This window comes from Sus scrofa, chromosome 17, assembly GCF_000003025.6.
Source record: "Sus scrofa isolate TJ Tabasco breed Duroc chromosome 17, Sscrofa11.1, whole genome shotgun sequence".
NCBI lineage: Eukaryota > Metazoa > Chordata > Mammalia > Artiodactyla > Suidae > Sus > Sus scrofa.
Window position 1 is genome coordinate 59,323,897 of NC_010459.5, and position 22,295 is coordinate 59,346,191.

At 51.3% G+C, this 22,295-nt stretch overlaps 1 protein-coding gene across 4 annotated transcripts in view; it reads left to right on the forward strand.

Annotated features, from left to right (window-relative positions):
* ZNF831 (zinc finger protein 831) overlaps positions 1–22,295 on the forward strand; it is a 109,242-nt gene that overhangs the window by 46,655 nt on the left and 40,292 nt on the right. For all 4 annotated transcript variants that reach the window (XM_005673065.3, XM_013985523.2, XM_013985522.2 and 1 more), the window contains 1 exon segment: positions 8,392–8,543. In XM_005673065.3, coding sequence (XP_005673122.2) covers positions 8,392–8,543 — 152 coding nt within the window.

Here is a 22,295-nt window from a genome sequence, read left to right on the forward strand (position 1 = left end):
AAAAAAAAAAGCAGACATTTTAAATTCTGATAAATTCTGATTATCATTCTTTCTTTGAGTGGTGCTTCTGATGTCATAACTAAAAAATCTTGGCCTAAATCACAGCCACAAAGGTTTTTCTCTGAAGTTTTCTTCTAAGGTTTTATCCCTTTAGTTTAACCTTCAGGCCTAGAATCAATTTTTTGAGTGTGCCGTGATACATAAATCAAAGTTCTTATTTCTGCCGGCAGATACTTAATTGTTCCAGCACGATGTATTCATCTGTTTGTCTGTTTTGATGCAAACACCACCCTGTCTTGCTGACCCTGCCTGACCTGGAGACTTACTGTAAAGCCAGAGCATTCAAGGCAACGTGGCATTTACATCAAGACAGACAGACAGATCAATGAAACAGAATAAAGCACACAGAAATAGACCATACGTCTGTGGTCAATGCATTTTTTGCCAAAGGTTCAAAGGAAATTCGAAGGAGACAGGATAGGCTTTTCAGCCAAAGGTACAGGACCGGGAAGGTTTCCCCACCAGGAGGCTGAAGCAGTCGAGAGAGGACCCGTCACTGGTCCTCTCCTCTCAGGGACCCCTGCTCCCACTGCCTGATGGTCGCCTCCTGAAAAGCATTGTTTCAGACATCTGCCCAGTTTTTTTTTTAATATTTAAAAATTTTAAAAATTTTTTATTAAAGTAGAGTTGATTTACAATGTTGTGCCAGCTTCTGCTGTGCAGCAAAGTGACCCAGTCATACATATATACGTTCCCTTTCTTATATTAGCTTCCATCCTGGTCTCTCCCAAGAGTCTGGGTGTGGTTCCCTGCGCTGTACAGTAGGAGCCCAGTTTCTTAGTTGGGAAAATCGGGTCACGTCTCTGCATCTTGGTCAGAAGTTATCCCTGGACTCCCGCAGTGGCCTCTTAATTGGTCCCCCTGCTTTTTTCCAAGCTGAGTTTTAAATTTAATTACTAACGTATGTTTCATGTATGGTGTATGTTTAGTCTTTTTAAAGTTCCATTTAGTTATTTTTCTCATCTGCCTGGTCATTTTCATGGTCTTGTTCTTTTTTTTTTTTTTAAATGGAGGCATGCTTGACAAACACAAACCTGTCCATATTCAGTATCTACACCCTGAGGACCTTGACAGCAAGTATCCACCCATGAAGCCCTCACCACAGGAGTTCCCGTTGTGGCTCAGTGGGTTAAGAACCCGACCAGTATCCACGAGGGTTCGATCCCTGGCCTCGCTCAGTGGGTTAAGGATCTAGTGTTGCCGAGAGCTGTGGTATAGGTCACACATGTGGCTCAGATCTGGAGTGGCTGTGGCTGTGGCTGGTGGCTGCAGCTCGGATTAGACCCCCAGCCTGGGGACTTCCATATGCCACAGGTTCGGCCCTAAAAGAAAAGAAAAGAAAAGAAGAAGAAAAAACAAAACCCTCACTACAATGTCTTAAAGTTATCTATCGTCTCTAGAAGTTTCTTCCCTTCTGCTTTTTTTTTTTAACAAGAGTATTTGATGTAAGATTTACCCTGGTAAAATGTTAACTGTGTAATGCAGTATTGTTAACTGTAGATGCACGTTGGTGGCTGGTAGCAACCTGGCGTTTATTCATTTTTGCAGAAGTGAAGTTTCGTCCCCTGTGGGCAACACCATCTCGATTCTCCCTCCCTCCAGCCCCTAGTAACCACCATTCTACTCCCTACTTTTCTGGGTTTGACTGTGTTAGGTCCTGTGTAGGGGATCGTGTGGTTTGTTCTGCTTATTTTATGTAGCACAGTGTCCTGCGGTCAATCCACGCAGTAGCAAATGGCAGTACTTCCTGCCTTTTTGAGGTGGGTAATAGCCCATTGTACGGATTCACCACATTTCCTTCATCCTTCCGCCGGTGGACGTTTGGGTGGTTGCCGTACCTTGGCTGTTAGAAATAAAGCTGCCGTGAACATGAGGGTGCACTTGTCTCTTCCAGGTCCTGACTTGGCTTTGTTTGGGTGTATGCCAAGAGGTGGGCTTGCTGGGTCATGGAGGTTCTATTTTTAAGCCTTTGAGGAACCTCCGCCCTATCTTCCTTAATGGCTGTAGCAATTTACATTCCCAGCAAGGAGGTGCACGGGTTCCCTCATCTCCACATCCTCGCCAACATTTATCTTTGGCTTTTTGATAACAGCCATCCTCACAGGTGTGCGGTGATACCTCCCTGTGGCTTGATTTGTAGCTCCCTGAGATGAGTGCTATGGGTCACCTTTTCCTATAACTGTTGTATGTCTTCCTTTGAGACGTGTCTGTCAAGGTCCTTTGCCCATTTTATGATTGAGTTACTGCATTCCCCCCCCCCCCCCGTTCGTTTTGCTACTGAGTTGTGTTCAGTTCCTTGTATGTTTTGGATGTTAGTTTCTTATCAGATGTGCGGTTTACAAATATTTTCTCCCATTCCGTAGGTTGCCATTACTTTTTGTTGATGGTTTCCTTTGCTGGGTAGAAACTTTTTGGTTTGATGTGGTCCCACGTGTTTATGTTTGCTTTTGTGGCCTGTGCTTTGGGTGTCATACCCAAGAAATCATTGCCCAAGCCAACATAAGAAGGTTTCCTCTATCTTTTCTCACCAAGCGTTTATAATTTCAGGTCTTAGGTTCAAGTCTTTGGGCCATCGGAAGTTGATTTGTGTGTGTGGTATAAGACGAAGGTCCAGTGCCATTGTTTTGCTTATGCATACCCGTTCTCCCAGCAGCCTTTATTGAAGAGACTCTCTTTTCCCCATCGTGTGTTCGTGTGCCTCTCCCCACCCCCACCTCCTCTTGAAGATTGCTTTACCGTAAATGTGGGGCTTTGTTTCTGGGCTCTCTGTTCTGTTCCATTGGCTAATATGTCTGTTTTTATGCCAGCATATGTAGCTTTCTGATGCATATTAAGATCAGGAAGTGCCCTGCCTCCTACTTTGTTCTTCTTGCTTAAGATTGCTTTGGTTATTTGGAGTCTCTTGTGGCTCCATATGCATTTTCAGATTGTTTTTTCTATTTGTGTAATCTTTACTCCTATTTCCAATCTTTAAAAAAAAAAAAAAACACTAAATATTTTGCATCTCATAACGCCAACATAGGAAGTCTTGGCATGTCTGACTCTGTTTTTATGTACTAGCTCTCACTTCTGGTAACTTGTTTTCAGATTTTCGATGGTGAGTTGTAATTTTTGGAACTTTGTGGTAGGTTTCTCCAATAATGATTTGTTTTGCTTCTGCTAGATGGCTGGGGGCACTATTTATTTTAAATAAAATTCTTGGTTGTAGGTTTTTCCCTGTCAGAGTGGAGTGCGAAGTCGGATTGGAAAACTCCTGCAAAAACTGTCTTATTCTTATGAAATTAACAGGGGAGACCTTTTTTTTTGGCCATGCCTGCAGCATATAGAAGTTCCAGGGATCAAACCTGCACCATAGCAGGTGCAGTGGCAACAGCAGATCCTTAACCTGCTACACCACAAGGGAGCTCCCAATAGAAGAGACTTTTGCCCCCTTCACTCAGTGATAAGCTTGAGATTTTTTTTAATGCCCCTGGACAGGTGGTGGGGGTCAGATGAATTATTCCTAATTCACCCATATAGTGAGGGTATAACCTCTGAGGTCTCAGCTTTCTGTAGGAATAAAGCTTGGATCTTCCACACAACTCTGCCACAGGTTGGATGCTGGGTGTGAATTCCATACCTTGCACCCCAGCAGACCGTGAAAATGGAAGAGCAGGCTCCCCTGGTCTGGCAAATGCCCTCCCTCCAAATGAAAGAAAGCACTTTTGCTTCTTCAGCTTTCTGTTTGCACTTGGTTTGTAACTGTTAGGTCCCTCTTGCCTTCTAATCAGAACACCGGTACGTTTAAGTAGAAGTTGTAGACACTCTGATGCTTGCCTCTTCCTCTTGAGTTGCTTTCGGTGTACAGGCAAATGCGGTGGTGGCCGTTCAGATCAATGAGCTCACTGCACTGCTGGAAGTGGACTTACGTCTTAACCCTGTTTATGACTCTTTTGTCGTCAAGAAGTTGCATACTTTGAGCAGTCAAAGGGAGCTACTTTCCCATTAGGATGATTAGTTTTTGATCTTGTCTAAGAAATCTCTCCTGACTTTTGCTCTCCCCATGTCACAAGTACAAAAATATATTCTCCTCCCGTCTTTCTATTAATGTAAAGAAGGATTTATCTTCGTTTACATAGAAGATAAGGGACCTTGGGTCGATTTGGCTTTTGATGTGTTTCTGTATGCCCTTATGAAGTAGGCATAGGTTTTGCCTTTTAAAAGTAAAACTACATGACAGAGATTTATGTGGCTTACCAAGCCTAATACAGTTATTATCCGGGTCGTTGTACAACAAGCTTGTAGACGCCTGGCCTAATCTGCTTTTTTTCACTTATTTGCTCTACGTGAACGTCCGGTTTACACTGGGTTTATTTCAGGGCCCCCCATTCGGTTTCATTTGTCTCTGTTGCCAGCTCCAAACACAAACTGTAGTGAAAATGGCTGTTTTCATTCACGAAGGTACACGAGTTAAAGGAGAGGGAGTCGCAAAGGCAGGGTCCGTTTTCCAAGTGGAAATGGGAAATGTAGAAAATCGCGCTTGGGCATCTAATTGCCCTGACATTTACCGGAGGCACAGAGACCCAGCGCCTTCACAGAAAATGTCTCGGCTCTGCCCAAAGCGGGCACTGGACCATGGAATTGGATTTTACTGATGAATTTGTAACTGTGAACAGTGCTGTCTGAAGCATGCAACGCACGGAGACTTGTTCTGGGAAGCGTCTGACAGATGGGACAGAGGACTTTGAAGCCCCAAGTGAATCGGAAGGAGTGGGGAGGAGATCGGAGGTTGTGTGGGCGAAGGCGCTCTGTGAACCCGCCAACACCCAGCAGTGCTGGGAGCGGAGCGCAGAGGCGGAAACACGGCCGTGATCTCTCGCCGGCGGCGTTTCCCTTAGGGGATGGGACGCCGTGCGGCGCAGGGTGTGTCTGCTCCCTTAGCCTGATACAGTTTACTCAGTCCATGAGAGGAAGCCAGTCTCTAAAGTGAGATGGAGACGCAGCCCTGGGGATGCGGTCGCTGCCGCTGCGCGCGGCTGAGACCCTCTGTCACAGCCCCCCCACCCCGCCCCGTGCCAGTGCTTTGACCCTCCTCCCCCGCCCGGCCCCAGCCCCGGTCCTGCTTGGCGGGAGGCTGAGGGTCCGCCCTACCCAACCCCTGCTTCTCTTTGCTTTACCCCCAGTGGGGTCAGGAGAGGAGAGCGAGGGGGATCACATGACAGACCACGTGATCCCTCCCCAGGGGAGCATGGGTGCCGCAAACCCTCAAGTCTCCCAAGACTTGGCTGATAAAAGGGGCAGCGGGCATGGGGGTCACGGTGAGGATGGAGCAGGCAGGGCGGTCGGTGGCTTTCAGGTATCAAGATACGTGGCAGACCCCACCCTGCCTCTTTTCGTGAGCTTCCCACTGGACTCCTGTCCAAACTGTTGTCCCCTGAGCTCTTGACCTTGGCCAACCAGTCACCTGCTGGAGCTGACATGGGCAAGAAAGCTTTTTTCTGATTGGTCCGCCACGAGGCCTACACACAGAGATGTTGGGCTCATCCTCCTTTATAAGAGAACACCTGCAGGGAGACCAAGAGGCAGAGGATGAGTCGAGAAGAGTGGGATTTAAAATATGGCTCTTAAACAGCAGCTTATTTATTTATGTATTTTAAATGTCAAGCAGTCTGCTGGCCACCTAAAAGCAGAAAATTAGATGTAAATACAAAAACTGAGATTGATCATCAAAACAGCCTTGAGTGAAAAGAAAGTGAGAATAAGAATGGCTCAGTGGGACAATGTCACGCGCAGAAGGGACATGATCTGTTCACAAGGATACAGGTATATTCCAGGGGTCTGGCAAACACAGCGAGTGCCGCTGGGGGAAGTAGGTGGGTGGGGGTGAAGAGGAGAGAGGCTGAGGGCAATGCCGGAGTCTTGCATCTGAGGTTGGGTTCCCAAGAAGCAGAACCCAAGGAGGGGCTTCTTGTGCAGGTGATTTGCAGAGGGAGGGCTCTCAGGTGGCTCACAAGGGCTGAGGGGAGCAGACAAGGGCAAGGGGAAGAGCCAGGCAAGATGCTGGGGTGTCCAGTCCTGCCCGATCCCACCGGGAGCTCTGGGGCGTGATGTGCATCGTAGAGGTTGTCCTGGTCAGAGGCAAAGGGACTGAGCTCTCACACCTGGGGACAGTTGGTCAGTGGCTAAGGGTCTTTCCAGGGGAGTGCGCACACTCCCCAGGCCTTCCAGGCACGCCGGCTCCCATTGGCCAAGGGCGGCCCTCTTGAGAAGGCTGTAGGTATGGTTCCCAGGAGCCGACACCCCCGAGGCCGGGCCGGACGAGCAGCCCGGTGAAGGTGGCGTCTGCAGAACTGTGCGAGGCCGTGCGTGATGGTAAGGTCGAGCTTACAGTCCCTGCCCCGCCCTGGCTGTTCATTCCCAGGGTGACGCTGCTGGAAGAGGGGCTGCACACAGAAGGTTCTGGACAACCCAGGGGAGAAAGAGACCCGGCCCATGACTGAACAAAAAGTGCTTTGAAGACAATGCCAAGATCCACTTGGGCTCCCCCAAGGCCGAGAGGGTCCAGATTCCACCTTAACGAGGCCTGCATCCAGTGGCTGGCCTCTGCCTGCAGTCTCCTAGCTGTTTTCATTGAGTGCAGTTCCCTGCTGCTCTTGTCCGTTTTCCCAAAAGCGTACCTCCCTGCAGTTCAAACTGTGCCATTCTTAGCACCTGCAAGCTCGTGGCAGTTCCCCACCGACGGGGGGGGCAAAGGTGACCCGCAGCACACAAGAGACGATAGCCCTGCCAAGCCCTGCCCCCCCACCTTCCTTCCTCCCTTTGTCTCCAGGCTTGGAAGTCACTCTGCCCAGGCCAGCAGGACCCTGACTGGCTCAGGGCTTTGTCATTAGCAGAACGGCAGCCCTGTTGCTCCCCACCTTGGCTCAGATAGTTCCTTCAGGGGCCTGTGGTCTTGACAAGCAGGGATGGACTGTTTCAAAGAAACAGGCAGGCCCCCTGGCGAGTGACAGCTCCTGCCCAAGGCCAGGGAGGCAACAGTGTCTGCCCGTGGAGCCTCTCCCAGACATGAAAAAGATGAAGGAAAAGTCACTTTCTCCTTGTTGCTGCCATAAAAATCAGCGCCCAAGAGGATACTGTGCTCTGCAGACCTCATTTCAAATTCTGCGAGCAGCCCTGGCGATTAGGGGACTGCAGCTGGATGTTGGCAGCAGCTCAGGCAAAGGAGACAGAAAAATGGCCAAACAGGTTGCCTCACTTCCTCCCCAGTTGGGTAGTTCTAAAGAGCATCACTGTGGGAGTTAAATGCTCATAAGCTGAGGCTTTTAAAGAGGAGGGGTTCTGTGGCTCAACCAGACAGCTAGAAGCAGTGCCAAGATCTCCTTCAAAGAGCTGACCGCCGCCGGTGGCCTCCAGCAAAATGGCACGGGGACCTGAGTCAAGCTAATGGCTCCCGCTTGGCCACACAGCAAAAGTGGCCACACCTGCCAGGTGGGGGCGCTAGACTAGCTCGTTGGTCTTGGTTTGGTTGCACATTCCTATCGGTAAAACCTGCACCCTAAGAAATGCGTAACTGTTCATTTACAAGTTGTACGTATGCTCTGCTCGCCTCACGTCTTCTGTCCGTTATAAAGGGCGAGCCAGGGTAGATAGAGGAAAGTCTAGCTAAAGATAACTGTGAGTAGAAGCTCAGTGTTTTCCTTCTCGCCCCGTGTCGTGTCCTCCCTCTGAAATGTGAAGACTGCTTTGTCCATCTGTGATGCCCATTTTTCCTAGGAGACCCTCTAGAGCTGACCTGTCCAGTAAGGGTAGCCACTAGCCACATGTGGCTCTTTAAACTCATTAAACTGAAATTGAATGTGAAGCTCAGGTCCTCAGTCACATAAACTACATTTCAGTTGCTCCACAGCTGCCCGTGGTTAGTGGCTACTGTATCGGTCAAGGCAGGTCGTAGGACTCTTCCGTCTCTGCAGAGATCTCTCTGGACAGTCTGTTTAGGAAGCAGTCAAGACTGTGTAATTAAGTGTTTAATTACAGCACTTGGCCTTTATTAAGCACCTGCTGTATGCTAGCCAGTGTGGGATGCATTTTTCCAAGCCCAGTCTCACCTCGTCCCTGTAACAGCTGCATGAGGGAGCTGGGTCCTGGTGTTACCCCCATGTCCTGGCAGGAGAACAAGTCTTAGAGGGAGGAGGGCTTCCCGAGATGCCATACGCTGCCTGGGCCTCAGGATCCCGCGACCGCCCAAGCACCCCCCGTGGATTTTATTCTCTGAGCATCACGTTTCGGTGCCTATGAGCTCCTGGGCACACGCTCTTAAGGCCGGTCACTGCACGTGTGCTTTTTGTCCCCCAGGTACAAAGGGATTTTCTTACACAGTCGCGTCCAGCTGAGAGCCAGCAGACTGCGGAAGCCACGCTGGGTACTGAGAAAAGATTGCCCCCCGCCCCCGCTTAAGGGACCGGATCCATGCGGAACCCGTGGGCAGGCTTCTTCGGAAGTGGCAGGTAAGGCCATCCTTGGAGGTGAATCCACACTGAGCACCAGGCTGCTGGGGTGTGGAAGGGGCTGGAGGCAGTGGGGGGACAGGTGCGTGTGTGATGATGACAAAGGCGTGACATCTGTGGGACAGTCGCCAAGACCCTACACGAGTGCAGAGGGTACTGGGTGCTGATGTTGAGAGCCCGGTGTTGAGAAGGCGGCAGGCCTGCTCGAGTACCAGCCGTGTGTGCTGGGCCTGTCCAGGACCTGGAAAGCCTGACTCTGAACTCTTGGCGCCCCCATCGCCTCCCCATCTTTAAGGAGGAAGTTGGCCCGATTCTTTCTACAGGGCCGTCGGGAGGCTCCCGCGGGTCTGTGGACGGACTTGCGAGAGAGTGTGGAATACAAGTCTGCAGAGGGCTTGTTAGGTGTGAGCCGCGGGGAACATTCTTACACGCGAGGCGGTCGAGGGGCAGGCTTCCTCGTGCTCGGAAATAAAGGACAGGCCCGGGGAGACTGCTTCCTGGAAGAGGGCTATTTTAAGTCACAGTCACTGGGCCACCAGGGCAAATCGCTTAATGTCTGTGGACCACCGTCTCTCCTCTCACCCCTCCCGCTTCCCCCCTCCCCCCACCTTCCCCCCTCTGGCTGGCAGTGGGGAGCCCAGCCTTAGCCCTGTTTGCAGTGTGTTGACTGGGGAAGGTGAAAACCATCTGGGAGGGGGCGGAGGGGGGGCATCTGGCCATTGGCCACCGAATCCTTTGGTGGCTGATTCCTGTCTCTCTGGCTCAAGGGCAGGCCCTGGGCTCTGTCTGATGTCTGGGGGTTTGGTCCCAGGGAGGGTTGGCCGGGGCACCGACTCCTCCACCTTCGCGCAGCTTCAGCACCTCCCCACCCCGCTCCCTGCGGGCAGGGGGCACTTCTGTGCTTCCCCTTGACCTCCAACCCCCAACCCCCAAGCCCTCTCTGATGAGGCAAGGATTAGTTTTCTCAGTGGACTTTGAATCACATAGGCATCTGCCCCACTGGATGGCCATTCATGGAGGGAAGAGCCGTCGTCTTTTGTGGTGTGTTGAGGGTTGAGAGCTCATGGGACGGGCCAGTGGGGGTCGAGGAAAATGCAGTCAGGGAACCGGGCGTTGCTCTTTCTCCATTTTCTGAGGCTCCTCACCCTCCTCTCCGCCACTTTCCCGCTTCTTGAGCAGAGAAGCCCATGGAACCACCCACTGGGTGTGCTTGGGTGATACTGCCTCCAACAGCACCCGGCAGAACCAACCAGAACTGTACCAGGGTCCCAAACGGCAGAACGTGCGCGCCAGCTCTCTCCCCAGCACCTCAGAGAGGACCGAATCCAGCTGCTCCTGGAAGCTCTGTCGGTTTTCAGGTTTCTCATCCTGAGCTCCAAGCTCGGAGCTACAAGGAGGAAGAAATCCCTGCTCTGGATAAATGTGGTCCCAGCTAGATACAGACCGACTCGCAGTCCACCGTTTGCTCAGATACATTGAGGATGTTGCTGGCAGGTCAGTGAGCTTCCTCCTTGGAAGCTTCTGTCCAGACAGGCGGGCTGCCATGGTCTCACCCAGCCAGCGGCTCCGTGGGAGGGTCCGGCGAGCTGATGTGCGGCCAGCAGTTCGCAGGCCCTAAAGCGGCTGGCGGTGTTGATGGTTATTCACGTACTGCGTGAAACCTGGCATAGGCCGAGCGCCGCGGGAGCAGGCAGCCGTGGGAGCCAGTGTCTCTGTTGTTCGGTGGGGGACACGGTCTGTGTTGGGGGACGAACCCTAAGGCGTCCTTTTCTTGGGAGAGAGAGGGCTGCTCCTGAAACTCAGACGCAGGGAGAGGAGGACAGAGGCTTTCTGGACCCGGGGGGCGCTGAGCAGAGGCACGGCCGTGAGCTGGGAGTCTGTCTGAGGCCAGGTGGGCCGGCGTGCCCTGGGACCCGTGCCAGCCAGGGATCGCCGCTGAGGCCGGTGTTTCCATTTGAGTTGCGCCTGCGCTGGTTTCCCGGGGCTGCTGAAGACATTGCCCCAAACTTGGTGGTTTAAAACAACCCAAATGTATTGTCTCTCAGTCCTGGAGACCAGGAAGCTCACGGTCCCTCCAGAGGCTCCGTAGGGGATGCTCCCGGCGTCCTGGGCTTGTGGCCACACCCCTCCAGCCTCTGCCTCCATCATCCTGTGGCTTCTCGCCTGCGCTTCGCTGGGTCAAATCTCCCATCTTTCTCTTATAAGGACACTTGCCATGGGGCTTAGGGCCCACCCTAAATCCAGGATGGTCTTATTTTGAGATGCCCAATTCCATTTCATGTGCAGGGCCCTTTTTCCAAGTAAAGTCATAGCCACAGGCTCTGTGGGTTTGGACTTGGACATACCTTTGGGGGGGGGGCACATTTCAGCCACTAACCGCTTCCGTAACTATTCCCCTGTCTGAACCAACAGGAGGGACCTTAAAAAGAGCTTTCTTTTCTTTCCTTTTTTAAAAAAAGGTGTTTCTAAGTGAAAAAGGCAGCAGCGCCCATGGACATCCAGTGGACAGGCATGCGTATCACCCGTGCACTTCTGTGTGCAAAGTTTTGGCAGGAAGGTTCTACTGTAAACCTAAATGGATGTGTACTCGTTAAAATGGAATCGCCCAGCACCCAGCAGGACATGTTCACACTTGGGGGGGGGGGGCGTCCAAGTGACCCCAGGTGGTTTCCATCCTGAGATGCATGTGGCGGGTGGGGACCCATTAGCTCTTCCTTGGGAGGAGGGCCTGGGGCAGGATGGGTTGGGGTGGGCAGGGCTCCACGTGTGGTTATGTGGTTGTGTCAATAGGGGCTGAAATTCAGCTCTCCACCCCCCACCCCACCCCACCCGGCGCTGCTTGGGAATGGGCTACGGGGCTGCCAGCCCAAACCAGGGGCTCCTCTCTCCTCCCATGGGCTGGGCAGGGGGGTCTTTGCACACAGCCTCCTGCGGAAGTGACTACTCTTCCTAATCTGTACGTGTACCCAGCGTGCTCACGGTGACCCTGGCGGGAGGGGCCCACTGGAATGCCCCTGACCTTTCCCGTCCTCTTCACCCCCCTTCCCCCCCCCCGCCCTTGAGAGACTTCTCTCAGCCCCCGGGAATGGCCCTCCTCACCCCATGCGGGTGGAATCCTGCTTTTCTAGCCTCTGATCTCAACGTCCGTCTTTCATACCAAACTCCTAAGAGCAAAATAGGGGGTGCCAATGAAGGGGGGGGCAGGTAACACCAGCCCCACACAGAAAAAAATTAATCTGAAGGGAAATAAAAACGTGGGGCTCGGAGAGTCCAAATGCGAAGCCAAGTATGGTTCAGGTCCCCCGGGGGGGGTGGGCCCCGACATGGGTGGTGACGACATCTGCACTTTCATGCTTAAAATCGGAACAGCCCGGGGTCTGGGTCCCTGGTGCCCATTTTCAAAGGGCCCCTCCCACCCCCAGTTAGGAAGCACAGGGAGTATGTCCACTAAGGGTGGGCCTGCGGGGTGTGGTCCAGGCACTGCCCCGACTGTTCATCGCCCCCGGTCCTTACTGAAGGGTCAGAGTGGAGGCAAGGATGGCGGGTCAGGTAAACCAGCAAGTCCCAGGTGGGCAGGACGTGATGGACGCCGTTGAGTCGGAGGGCAGTGGGTGCATTAAAATAAATACCATCTGGAAATCAAAGGAGCCTGGGAGTTTATTGCCACCACTTCCCAGAGCCAATATCTCACAGCAGAGTGACAGGCACTCCAAGATTGTTGGGTGTTAGAAGACAAAGTGCTGTGACTTCAAAGGAACCCAAAGATGGACCTTGGCCGTCCACTATTGACAAACAGCTTTCTTGTCTCCTTTGACCGGGCAGGTCCTGGTTGAAGAGATGAGAGCTGGCTTCTTGATGAGGGGGGTGACCTCGCCGTGGTGTGTGTGTGTGTGTGTGTGTGTGTGCACACGTGCAAGTGTGTATATTTTCGTGGGAGGTGGACCTGTCTTCCACAACAGGACAAAATAGGGTGATCTGTTATGGGTGACCGGAGGGGCTGTACACTGGGAGGACTTGGCGAACTCCAACAATGAGACTGAAAATAACCTTTGGGGAGGGGGCATTTCCTAATTAAAAGGTAGGGCCAACCTTTGGCCCTGATCCTTGAAGGCCGGTTAGAATCAGCGAAACATTTTAAAATAAGTAGTCAGGACTGCTTGTATCCAGGGGCTGAAATAAGATATTGTAACGGATTCTTTCTTCTCCGTATTTTTGGAGAACCTTCCTGTCAATAATTTATGAAGATGAGAGAGAGGATGTTTTTGAAAAATATTTTTTAAAAGGATGCTTAATTTCCCTCTCCTTTAAACTATTCCAATAGCTTGGTACTAATCATTCAGATTAACAGATGGCTTGGCAATGAAGTCATCCGCTAGCAGAAGGCCAGAGGAGCGAGAGAGGGTAGGGACCTAATTTGTAAGATTTCTCAGTGATGGGAGTCTCGGAGCCTCTCCTGAGAACTGAACGTCTTTAAAACCTCAATTCGCCCTCCCCCCATCCCAGTTCCCAGCAGAGGGGTGGGGGAGCTGGAAGTTTCCTTTTAGACACCAACGCAGCCCAAGCCCCAGGCTAAATGCGACTCTGCCGGGCAGGGATGCTGCTAGGTCGGAGAAGGTCCTTCCTCACCCGCGGTGGTTTCGGGATCAGGGCCCAGGCGCGAAGGTGGGCAGACTGACTCAGAAACGGGAGCTTCTCCACTGAAGAGATTGGTCAAAAGATGACTCTTAGGTATCAAGCCACTGCTTATCCCCAGGGCAGCAAACATCTCCTTGAGGCGAGTCCTTATAGTCTGAACGCTCTTTATGGAAGCTCCCAGTCTGGGCGCCGGGGAGGTAATGACGGTGCCCGTCCCCTGACCGCTGACAAATGGAGACCCCAGACAGACACCTCCTCGCTCCCTCTCGCTCTTGTTCTCTCCCCCCGTCTCTCTCTCTCCTCTCTCCCTCTCCCCTCCTTCTGTCTCCCCCCCTTCCTCTTGCTCTCCCCCTCTCTCTTTCTCCCTCCCTCTCCCCCAATTCTTACCACCCCACCCGCCCGCAGATGAATTTTCACAACGTCATGTAAACCAGCTGTCAAGGGAAACCACAAACTGTGCTCAAGACATAGGATTTCATGAGATGGAAGGAAGCGACCGTGAGTTGATTCATACCCATTGGCAGAATCAGACGAGGCAGCTAATGAACAGGGAAGCCTGCTGAGGCCAATTCCAAGAGAGCGGCTAAGAGAAGTCCTCAGAAAAACCAAGAAAACGCCAGCGTGTTTGGGGGCTGGGAAGAGGTCCCTCTGGACGACCTCGCTCTGCAAGTACCTGTGAAACTGAACAAGAGCCCATTGTTCCGCCCTGTAATTTTGGGTAAAAATGCACTCTGCCCCCATCAACACATGATTAACCTTTGCTGGTGTTAACAAGCAGCTTCGAGTTTGCCATCATAAGCCACAAACTGGAAGTTTGTTTTACTTTTTTTTTTTTGCAGGTTCACCTGTGTATTTTCGCCACTTTTGGTTTCATTGTTTTTCTAGATAAGTTCTCAAAGTCCTTAATTTTCCGCTCGTTACTGTGAAATTTTGGCTCATTACTGTGAATTTACTGTGAATTCATTTTGGGCGGCCTTTCCTCGGTGGCAAGGACCTCAGTTGATAAACACCCTGTTTACCCAGCTGATAGGTCATCTTCTCCTCACCAGGGGCCTAGCAGGTCCTTGGTGTTTGTTGAATGAATAACTGAACAAGCAGAACTAAGTCTCCTTATCATACGCTTCCTTGGAGTTCAGCTTCTGTTGAAAGGACATCCCAAACCAGCCCCAGGTCTTTAGGAAGGAAAGAAGGGGCATACGCCCTCTGGAGCTTGTGTTCTTGATTGTGTTTTGGAGATGCGTTGGCAATGGGAGAAGCCAGTGGGCATTGCGTTGGGGTGGCAGAGGCCTATAACCAGCATAAAGGAAACTCCATCCTTCTTTTCCTCACGAAAGAAACTTTTTTTAATCTAGAGAAAGTTCCAGCTCCCCCACCCCCTCCCCCTTTGAAGAGATTCAAATTGGCAGAATGGCCGTCTTCAACCTTGAGGAGTCTCTGGCTCGTGCCGCCAGAGACTGTGCCCTGTTTTTGTGTTTATGTGTACATTTCTTTCTCTCTAGCTGATGCCATGGCAGCTTTTTTAAAATTTATTATGGAAATTCCTTGTGTTAAAAGGACCCTCTCCATTAACGGAGACCTATTCTCCTTGCTCTAGCCTGTGAGCTAGAGAGGGTGACTTTGAACCCGCACACCTTAACTCGGATGGTTTTGACCAGGGTCCTCTCTCACACTATCAGATCTTGAGTGGAGGACGTGTTTCCCAAGCCAGCACTTTCGTCAAAACCACTGGACGTCAACATTATTAATTGTTGCGTTAAAAATTCTCCAAATCAATCATAAGCGTGTGAGTGGGGTCCAGAGCCCCGAGCAGAAATGCTCACACAACGCGTTTAAGGACCACCGAGGGAAAGGCAGGAGAGAAAGAGAGGTACTTGGTTCTTTCGGGCTGTTTTAACAACAAAGAGCAATTTCTAGTGAGGAATTCTCAGACCTGCCCACCTGGCTGTGCAGTGTCTGTTTTTGGCACTAAGCTTCTGAAACTGCGATGCTGTCTTAATGGATTGGTTTGTTGTGAGAATTAACTAAGATATTGGAGTTGTGTCTTCTGGGTGGGAGGGAGTGAGTTTCCGGAGTCGGGGCTTAGGTTGAAGGTGGGATGGGACCCTGCGGGGGTGGTGTCTCATCTGACCTGAGCACCTGTCTCCCCCAGTACCGACTTGGGGGAGCCGATGGCCACTTGACAGTGATTCCATGTGGTGAGTGGTCAGTGAAAGGCCATCTTTTGTAGCTTAAAGGGAACTTCGCCACTTGTTATGAAGATGATCTGGCCACTGTTTGCTTCCCAAGTGAGGGTCTCAGGGATGTAGGAGAGGAAGGGTTGCAAATGTGTGTGTGTGTGTGTGTACGCGCACGTGTATTTGTGTGCTCACGTTTGAGTGCCATTTTTTCTTCTTGTTATTGTGTTCTTTTTCCATTGGAAAAAGCAATCGAAAAACTCACAGGTCCATGCAGAGTGGGTGACACCACCTGATTCTCTTTTGTTGTGGCCACACAGTCCTTGATGCAGCCCTCCTGACGCGGTCACTGCCCTGACATGAATACTCTTCTTTTCAGAATGTGAGGCCTGGCGGGGGAGGACGCACGTCATTCATGTCTGTTTGCCTTTCAAGTGAGATGTTCTAGGTTCTGGGAGCCTGTAAACCCATCAGCACACGGCCCTATTACCCTTTCCCTAATATCACAGTTGTTGACCCTGGGCTGCAAACAAGAATCTCATAATTAGGTTTGCCCTGTTTTTGTGTTTATGTGTACATTTCTTTCTCTCTAGCTGATGCCATGGCAGCTTTTTTAAAATTTATTATGGAAATTCTTTGTGCTAAAAGGACCCTCTCCATTAACGGAGACCTATTCTCCTTGCTCGATGCGGAGATGCATTAAAACGTTCCGTGGTGTAGAGAATGCTCATGTAGATTCCCATAGAAACGCATTTTGCAGAACTGAATGGAGAGCATTGATGGGGTTGGGGTTAATTATTTGGGCTTTTGCTGGGCTCCCTGGAAGCCGTGCTGCTTCTGCCAGCGCACGGACTAAAACTGGACTCTGAAGAGGAGCCCAGCGTGGCCCTGTGCCGGATGACACATCTCAAGTCCTATCGATTGAGGGGGATGTTTTATTGACCGATAAGAACTCCACCGAGTTTCTCATTTTGCAATTTCCTGCAGCTGGCATGGCTTCTAGCAGTAAACACGATGAGGTTCAGGACGACATTTCAAAGTGAGATTTTTTAGAAAAATCTCCCCTTAACTTCAGAAGGCACTTGCAATTTTGGAGTTTCAGCCACACCTCAAATCCCCCCAACAAACCTGCAAAATTCCCATTTTGCAGAGGGAGAAACAGACTCAGAGGTGTCCAGGGACCCACCCAGATGGTGAATCTGGGGCCCCCGGTGTCTCCTAAACGCAGATAATGCATGTGCCACTCTCCGAACTGCCCCGTCTGCATGCCACCTATGCGATGATTTACTCACCATTAAGCTCACTTACCAAAAAAGCATAAAATACATTTATTTGAAAGAGAAAGGGTTGAGCAACATTGGAAGTGGGAAGCCATCAAGAGGAGGTTACAGAAAGGAAAGCCTATGAACAATGTCTCCTTGGTAAATAAATTCTCACTGGGCTCCGTTGTGGGCAGAAGATCATAAGCCTGTGTGTACTCCTGGTGCTCAGAGAGGATTTGGAAGACTTTGGGAGGCGTTAGAGGTCCATTAGCATCCGGTTGAGACTTTCTTCTTAATCAGAGGGATTTAGGGAAAACAGCTTCCTCTGGCTTGTGACTCATCCCCGACTGGGGGTCTGAGCCCCTCCCTGGGCCTCTGCTGGGCTGTCACATCCGCTTTTTCTCTGTCCAAAAGATCCCCTTGGCTTCTGTTGTCTTATCGAGTATTTCCTCAGTGCTTGCAAGGCCTTCAGCTGCATCAATTTAACTCTCTCTTGGACAGAGCAGAGCAGCACTCTGCAAACACCCTCCTCGCAGACCCTCCCTCCTCTGCCTCTCGGCAGGGGGCGAGGGGGAGGAGGCTGTGGGGGGGCCTCCTGGGCAGGTTCAGACTCTGCATGTGTGAGAGTCTGAGACGCTGACCCGGGGGCCCGCAGTGGGCGTGCTGCCTTGGCTGAAGGAGGGATGGTGGGAAACGCTGAGGGTGAGAGAGAGGAGGCGGGAGGGACCGGGCACATCCAAGACCTTGGGTGGGCGGGAGGTACATCCTTCTGAGAACAGTGGGAGCCAGTGGAGGCTCTGTGGGCAGGAGAGGAGGGCAGAGGGAGACCAGCCAGTACAGGGTTTTAGAAGTTCACTCCAAGTAGAGGCAAGGATTGGGGTAGGTGGCGTGGATACCAGGAGGCTGATGCCAAAGTTCTTGGAATGAGTTGGACATGGTTGGGTTTTAAAAGGATTTGGAGGGAGCTCCCTGGTGGCCTAGTGGGTTAAGGATTAGGTGTTGTCACTGCCGTGGCACAGGTTCAATCCCTGGCCTAGGAACATCTGCATGCTGCAGGTGCAGCCAATACATAAATAGATGAAGAGGACTTGGGAAGAGGGATGCTCCACCTGGAGGGATAAAAAAGGTAATTATTGGAGTTGCTTGGTGGCTCCGTAGTTAAGGATCTGGTGTTGTCACTGCAGCAGCTTGGGTTGCTGCTGTGGCACAGGTTCAATCCCTGGCCCAGGATCTTCTGCATGATGCAAGTGCAGCACCCCCCCCCCCAAGTTAATTATTTGTTTTTAATTATGTGTGTAATCATGACTGATACTTCTTGTAATACATTCAAATGTGGTAATAAGGCTAATGTTCGCTTTGACCGCCACCCCCATTCCCCACGCCCCCCTCAGATAAAACTACAGTTTGGAACGAGGAGGGCACTGGCCAGGTCATTATTTCTGCACGTGTTTGTGTGCGTGCATGTGGGCGTGTGCGTCCAGCATGCGCGGTTCGGCACTGCCCATCTCCCTGTGCCACTTGCCTTTTGTGTGTTGACACCACGCCATGGTCCCCCAACACGGGCGCTGCTTACGGACCCATCTCAACCTTATAAACGGGGACCATCCCCCTGGCTGGAGCTACTGTGGGGTGAGGTGCTGATTTTCCTAAGGACGGATGGTTCATCACAGCCGGTTCTTCCTCTTGCATGGTGCACCTTGGATCCGCTGTCCCTGGCTCCGTGGCCCCAGCAGAGGGTTTCTCTAGGGAAGACCCGAGAGGAGGAGTTCCGAGCATGGACTTTGAATGTTCTGTGGCACCTTTTTAATCTTTCCAAGTTGCTGTCCATTTCCCTTCCCTTTGGTGGCATGTGAGAGTACCTCTTCTTTCCTCGACCCCCTCAAACTTGGGGAAAAAAAAATCCCCAAGACAGTGACAGATGCTACCTTGAACACCCGTGGCAAGGAGGGCCTGGCACCCCACCCACTGCGGGGGGCAGGGTGGTCCACTGCCCAGACACACCGTAAGGAAGGCTGCTGTTATCCAATGGAAAAACACGTGGACGGATGAACAGACTATTTTGTTTTTAAATCACAGAGCGGTGAGCTGCTCTTGACCAAACTTTGAGTCCACTGGGTACAATTTGATGTTCTCTCCAAATATTAATAGATTTGTTCCTCGGCCGAGGCACGCTGTCTCGGTCTGCTCCGAGACAGCTCCGTCACTGCAAAGGACACAGCACCACGCAGAACTTCCTCTGTGCCTCGCCAATTCATTAGACTTGGGTAGCAATTTGCAGAGGAGATTAATTGATTTGCAGGCTGCTGAGCCCTAAGCGTTACTCAGCTACCTCCCAGAAAGCTCAGGCCGCCCGGGAGCTCCAGAGAGCAAACAGTAATATGTGAGACTTTAGTCAAAGGCTGGGAGAGTCTTCATCTCTCATTATAAACAGAAGCCAGAGAGATGAATTTCTCAGCCCTTTCTGGTTTAATGTGGGATTTGGGGCCACAGTCCAGACTCCCAGAATGAGATGACAAGGCTCACAGAGCTGCGGCTGCCAGTATGATAGCAGTGTTTCTCATCACAAGCTTTTATTGTCCCCAAACAGACACCCTGCTTATCTTCTTCTGAAATGTTGCTACCGGAGGTAGAATTTTAAACTCTGTGTGCTTGTATCAGAAAGGACTCTTTGGGTTGTGAGGAAAAGAGACTCTATTTAAATTGGCCTAGACAAAAAACAAACAAAAAACTCATTATCTCATGCGACAGAGACAAGGGCTTCAGGCTTGGCTGGATCCAGAGGTACTGAGGACGTCACTGGGACTCAGTTTCTCTCCACCTCTTGGCTCCTCTTCTGGGTCATCACCACCAGCCCCTCTGGGACCTACCCTGCCTGTCTATGCTTGACTCCTCTTTGCAACCCAAGTCCCCAGACTGAATCTGGTTGGCCTGCTCAGGGCAGGTGTCTCTCCAGAACCAGTCACTGGGGATTTGAGTGGCCAGGTCTGGGTCATGCACCTGTCCTTGTGTGGGGGGTTGGGTTGCGGTCACCTTTGCTGTTGCCCTTAAGAGTAGAGGGGAGACAGTTTCCCAATAGAAGAGGGGCCGGGCAGGTGGGTGGCACAGATGTCCACACCGCCTCTTCCTCGTCGTGGGTTAATGGAATTCAGCACCTGTGTGTGAATAGATGAGAGTTCACATGCAATTAGCGAGGCCCGTTCTGTGCCAGGCAGTGTGTGGGAGCAGGAAGAGAGGCAAACAAGAACACGACACGGCCCTTGTCCTTAGGGAGAGCCCAGTCTGGCAGAGGGAGCCGGCACAGACTGGTAAACAAGTCATTACACATGCAATGCGGTAAGCTCGCTGATATGATTAAGCTTCCAAATGAGGGATCCTGACAAGGCCGGCTGGAGCGGGGCAGGGAGCCTGGGCTAGAGAAACAGGAACAGAACAGGAGGGGGCCGTGCTTCCGAGGCCCCTCCCACGACGGCCCCCTCTATCCGGCCCGCGCGGGGGTGGGGTGGGGGGTTGTGGAGACCCCCCAGGCGTCACTCTCTCATCCCTTTCTCTCCTTGGATCCTGAAGAATTTTTTGCCGCCCGCCCGAAACTGCTGGAAACGGAGGCGCACAGCACTTAACTACTATTTACTTATTTATCTAAAATGCTAAGTGTCTCCCTTGGCAATTGCTAATAGATTCCTGCAGAAACGAGCGACAGGTCCTTAATTCTGATTGCCACGCCAACAGAAGGTGGGAGGGCAAAAATGGCCAGCGTGCTGAGGGCTGGTTCCCCTGGGGAGGTGGGAGGCTAGGAAGGTAGGCGGCCATCCTTTCATGAGATTTTGAAATCCGAAAGATAGTTGAAAGATAAATTGTATCATGTTCAAAAGTTTGAATAAAAGAGGCATAATACTTGCAAACTGCAGACCTGCAAAATGGAGACTGTTCTGCTTTGGAAGGACTTTCTGAAAGCGTCTTCCCCTTTGCTTTGGGAGAGCCCCTTCTCAGCAGAACCCACAAAAGGAGTCTTGTTCTAGAACTTTCTATGTCAAAGGGCTGGTAGACACATGGAATCAGGGGATGAAGCAAGAGCAGTGATGACTTCAACAGGCCTACACTTGGCAGACAAAATGAGGAAGGGGCCAGGGTCCACCCTGTTGAGTCTGTCCTCTCTCACCACCTGTGACCTGGTCTTTGGGAGGGAAAGGTCTCTTGGTTTTGGAGACAGGTGGGCCTTGAGGGGTGATTCTAACGAAGGCATTAGAGGCAGAATGGTGTCTACAGGTGAGCCTACAAGGGAAATAAACTTAAGTGATATACAGACCAATGTTAAAATACATAGAAGTTCCCTGGTGGCTCAGCAGGTTAAGGATCTGGCATTGCCACTGCTGTGGCTCAGGTTCAGTCCCTGGCTGGGGAGCTTCTGCGTGCTGCAGGCACAGCCAAAAAATCAATTAATTAATTAAAATAAAATCTATTGAGAAATCCTAATGAGAAAGTCATTCTCAATTCCCTTTTAAACCTCTTGATTACATCAGCAAGGATGTCTTGTTTTGATGATAACGCGCCTTTAACACTTGCCTAAGTCTTTCCTAATCTCCCTTTGAATAGACCCAAGGAGGCTGGGTTTCAACACTGAGCTAGAATTTGACAGCGCAGTTCTGTTTTTATTATTGGTACTTTTACCGGTAACTTCTTAGGCCGGATCCCTCACCCTGTCCAGCTCCTCCTACAGCAGACCTTGGAAAGCCAAGCAGGCTCGCCTCCGGGCCTCCCTTAGGCCAGAAGGGACGCGGGGAAGGCCACTTTGGGTTTGGAGTCGGAAGAACTCCTTTGAGTCCTGACTTCTTACTACCTCCTTGGGCAAGGTCATTCCTTCTTTCCCTCTGACCCTCATCTGTAAAATGGGGCCGTTTCTGAGTCCACAGGCATCAGAAACATTCACCTACACCGACTCACTTAGCCTGGTCCTTGAAAACCCTGTGCAGCCAGTCTAGGAAGAGCCCCCTTGTTTGCCCAGGGGCCGGGGGAAACACTCAAGCTGCATAAGCCAGTGAGTTGGAAAGATGCTGTGTCACCTCAATAGGATTTTGTAGATGTGGTGGTCGTCCTGCTGATGGGGGGTCTGGGGGAGGGGATGGTGGGCTAAAGTTCCACTGAGGTCTGGAGGAGACATCTGCAAGTCAAAGGAGTGAGTCAGGAACAGTGAAATTCAGATGGGGAGCTGGGTGGTATTGGGAGGATTCTTGGGGGCACATGAATTTATGTGCATGGATACAGATGGTGCCCTTCCTGCTGGGGTGAGATGGCCCCCCGGGGATAGAGAAGACAAAGGGATTTGAATAATCCTCCAGGCTCCAGCCCCATCTCCTCTCTGGCCTCCCTGGCAACCAGGAGCTCTTAGGGCTGCTGCCTCCCTCTAAACAAATGCATTTGCTGCGGCCTTTACCCCACGTTGGGTGCTGGCAGGGAGTGGGGAGAAACTGCTCCAGCAACAAGCACTGCTTCCTGCTGGAGCATTTGGAGAGCTTCCTCCAAATGTTTTTCTTCATCTAATTTTCAGTATGGCCCCGTGGGGTCAGGAGGGGATGTTGTGGCCATTCTCTCCATCCTAATTAGGAGTCTTGCCCAAGTTCAGACCTGGAGGAAAGGAAATGCAAGTTCAATTCCAAGGTTTTTTCTTTTGCTAAAACTCTTTCAAT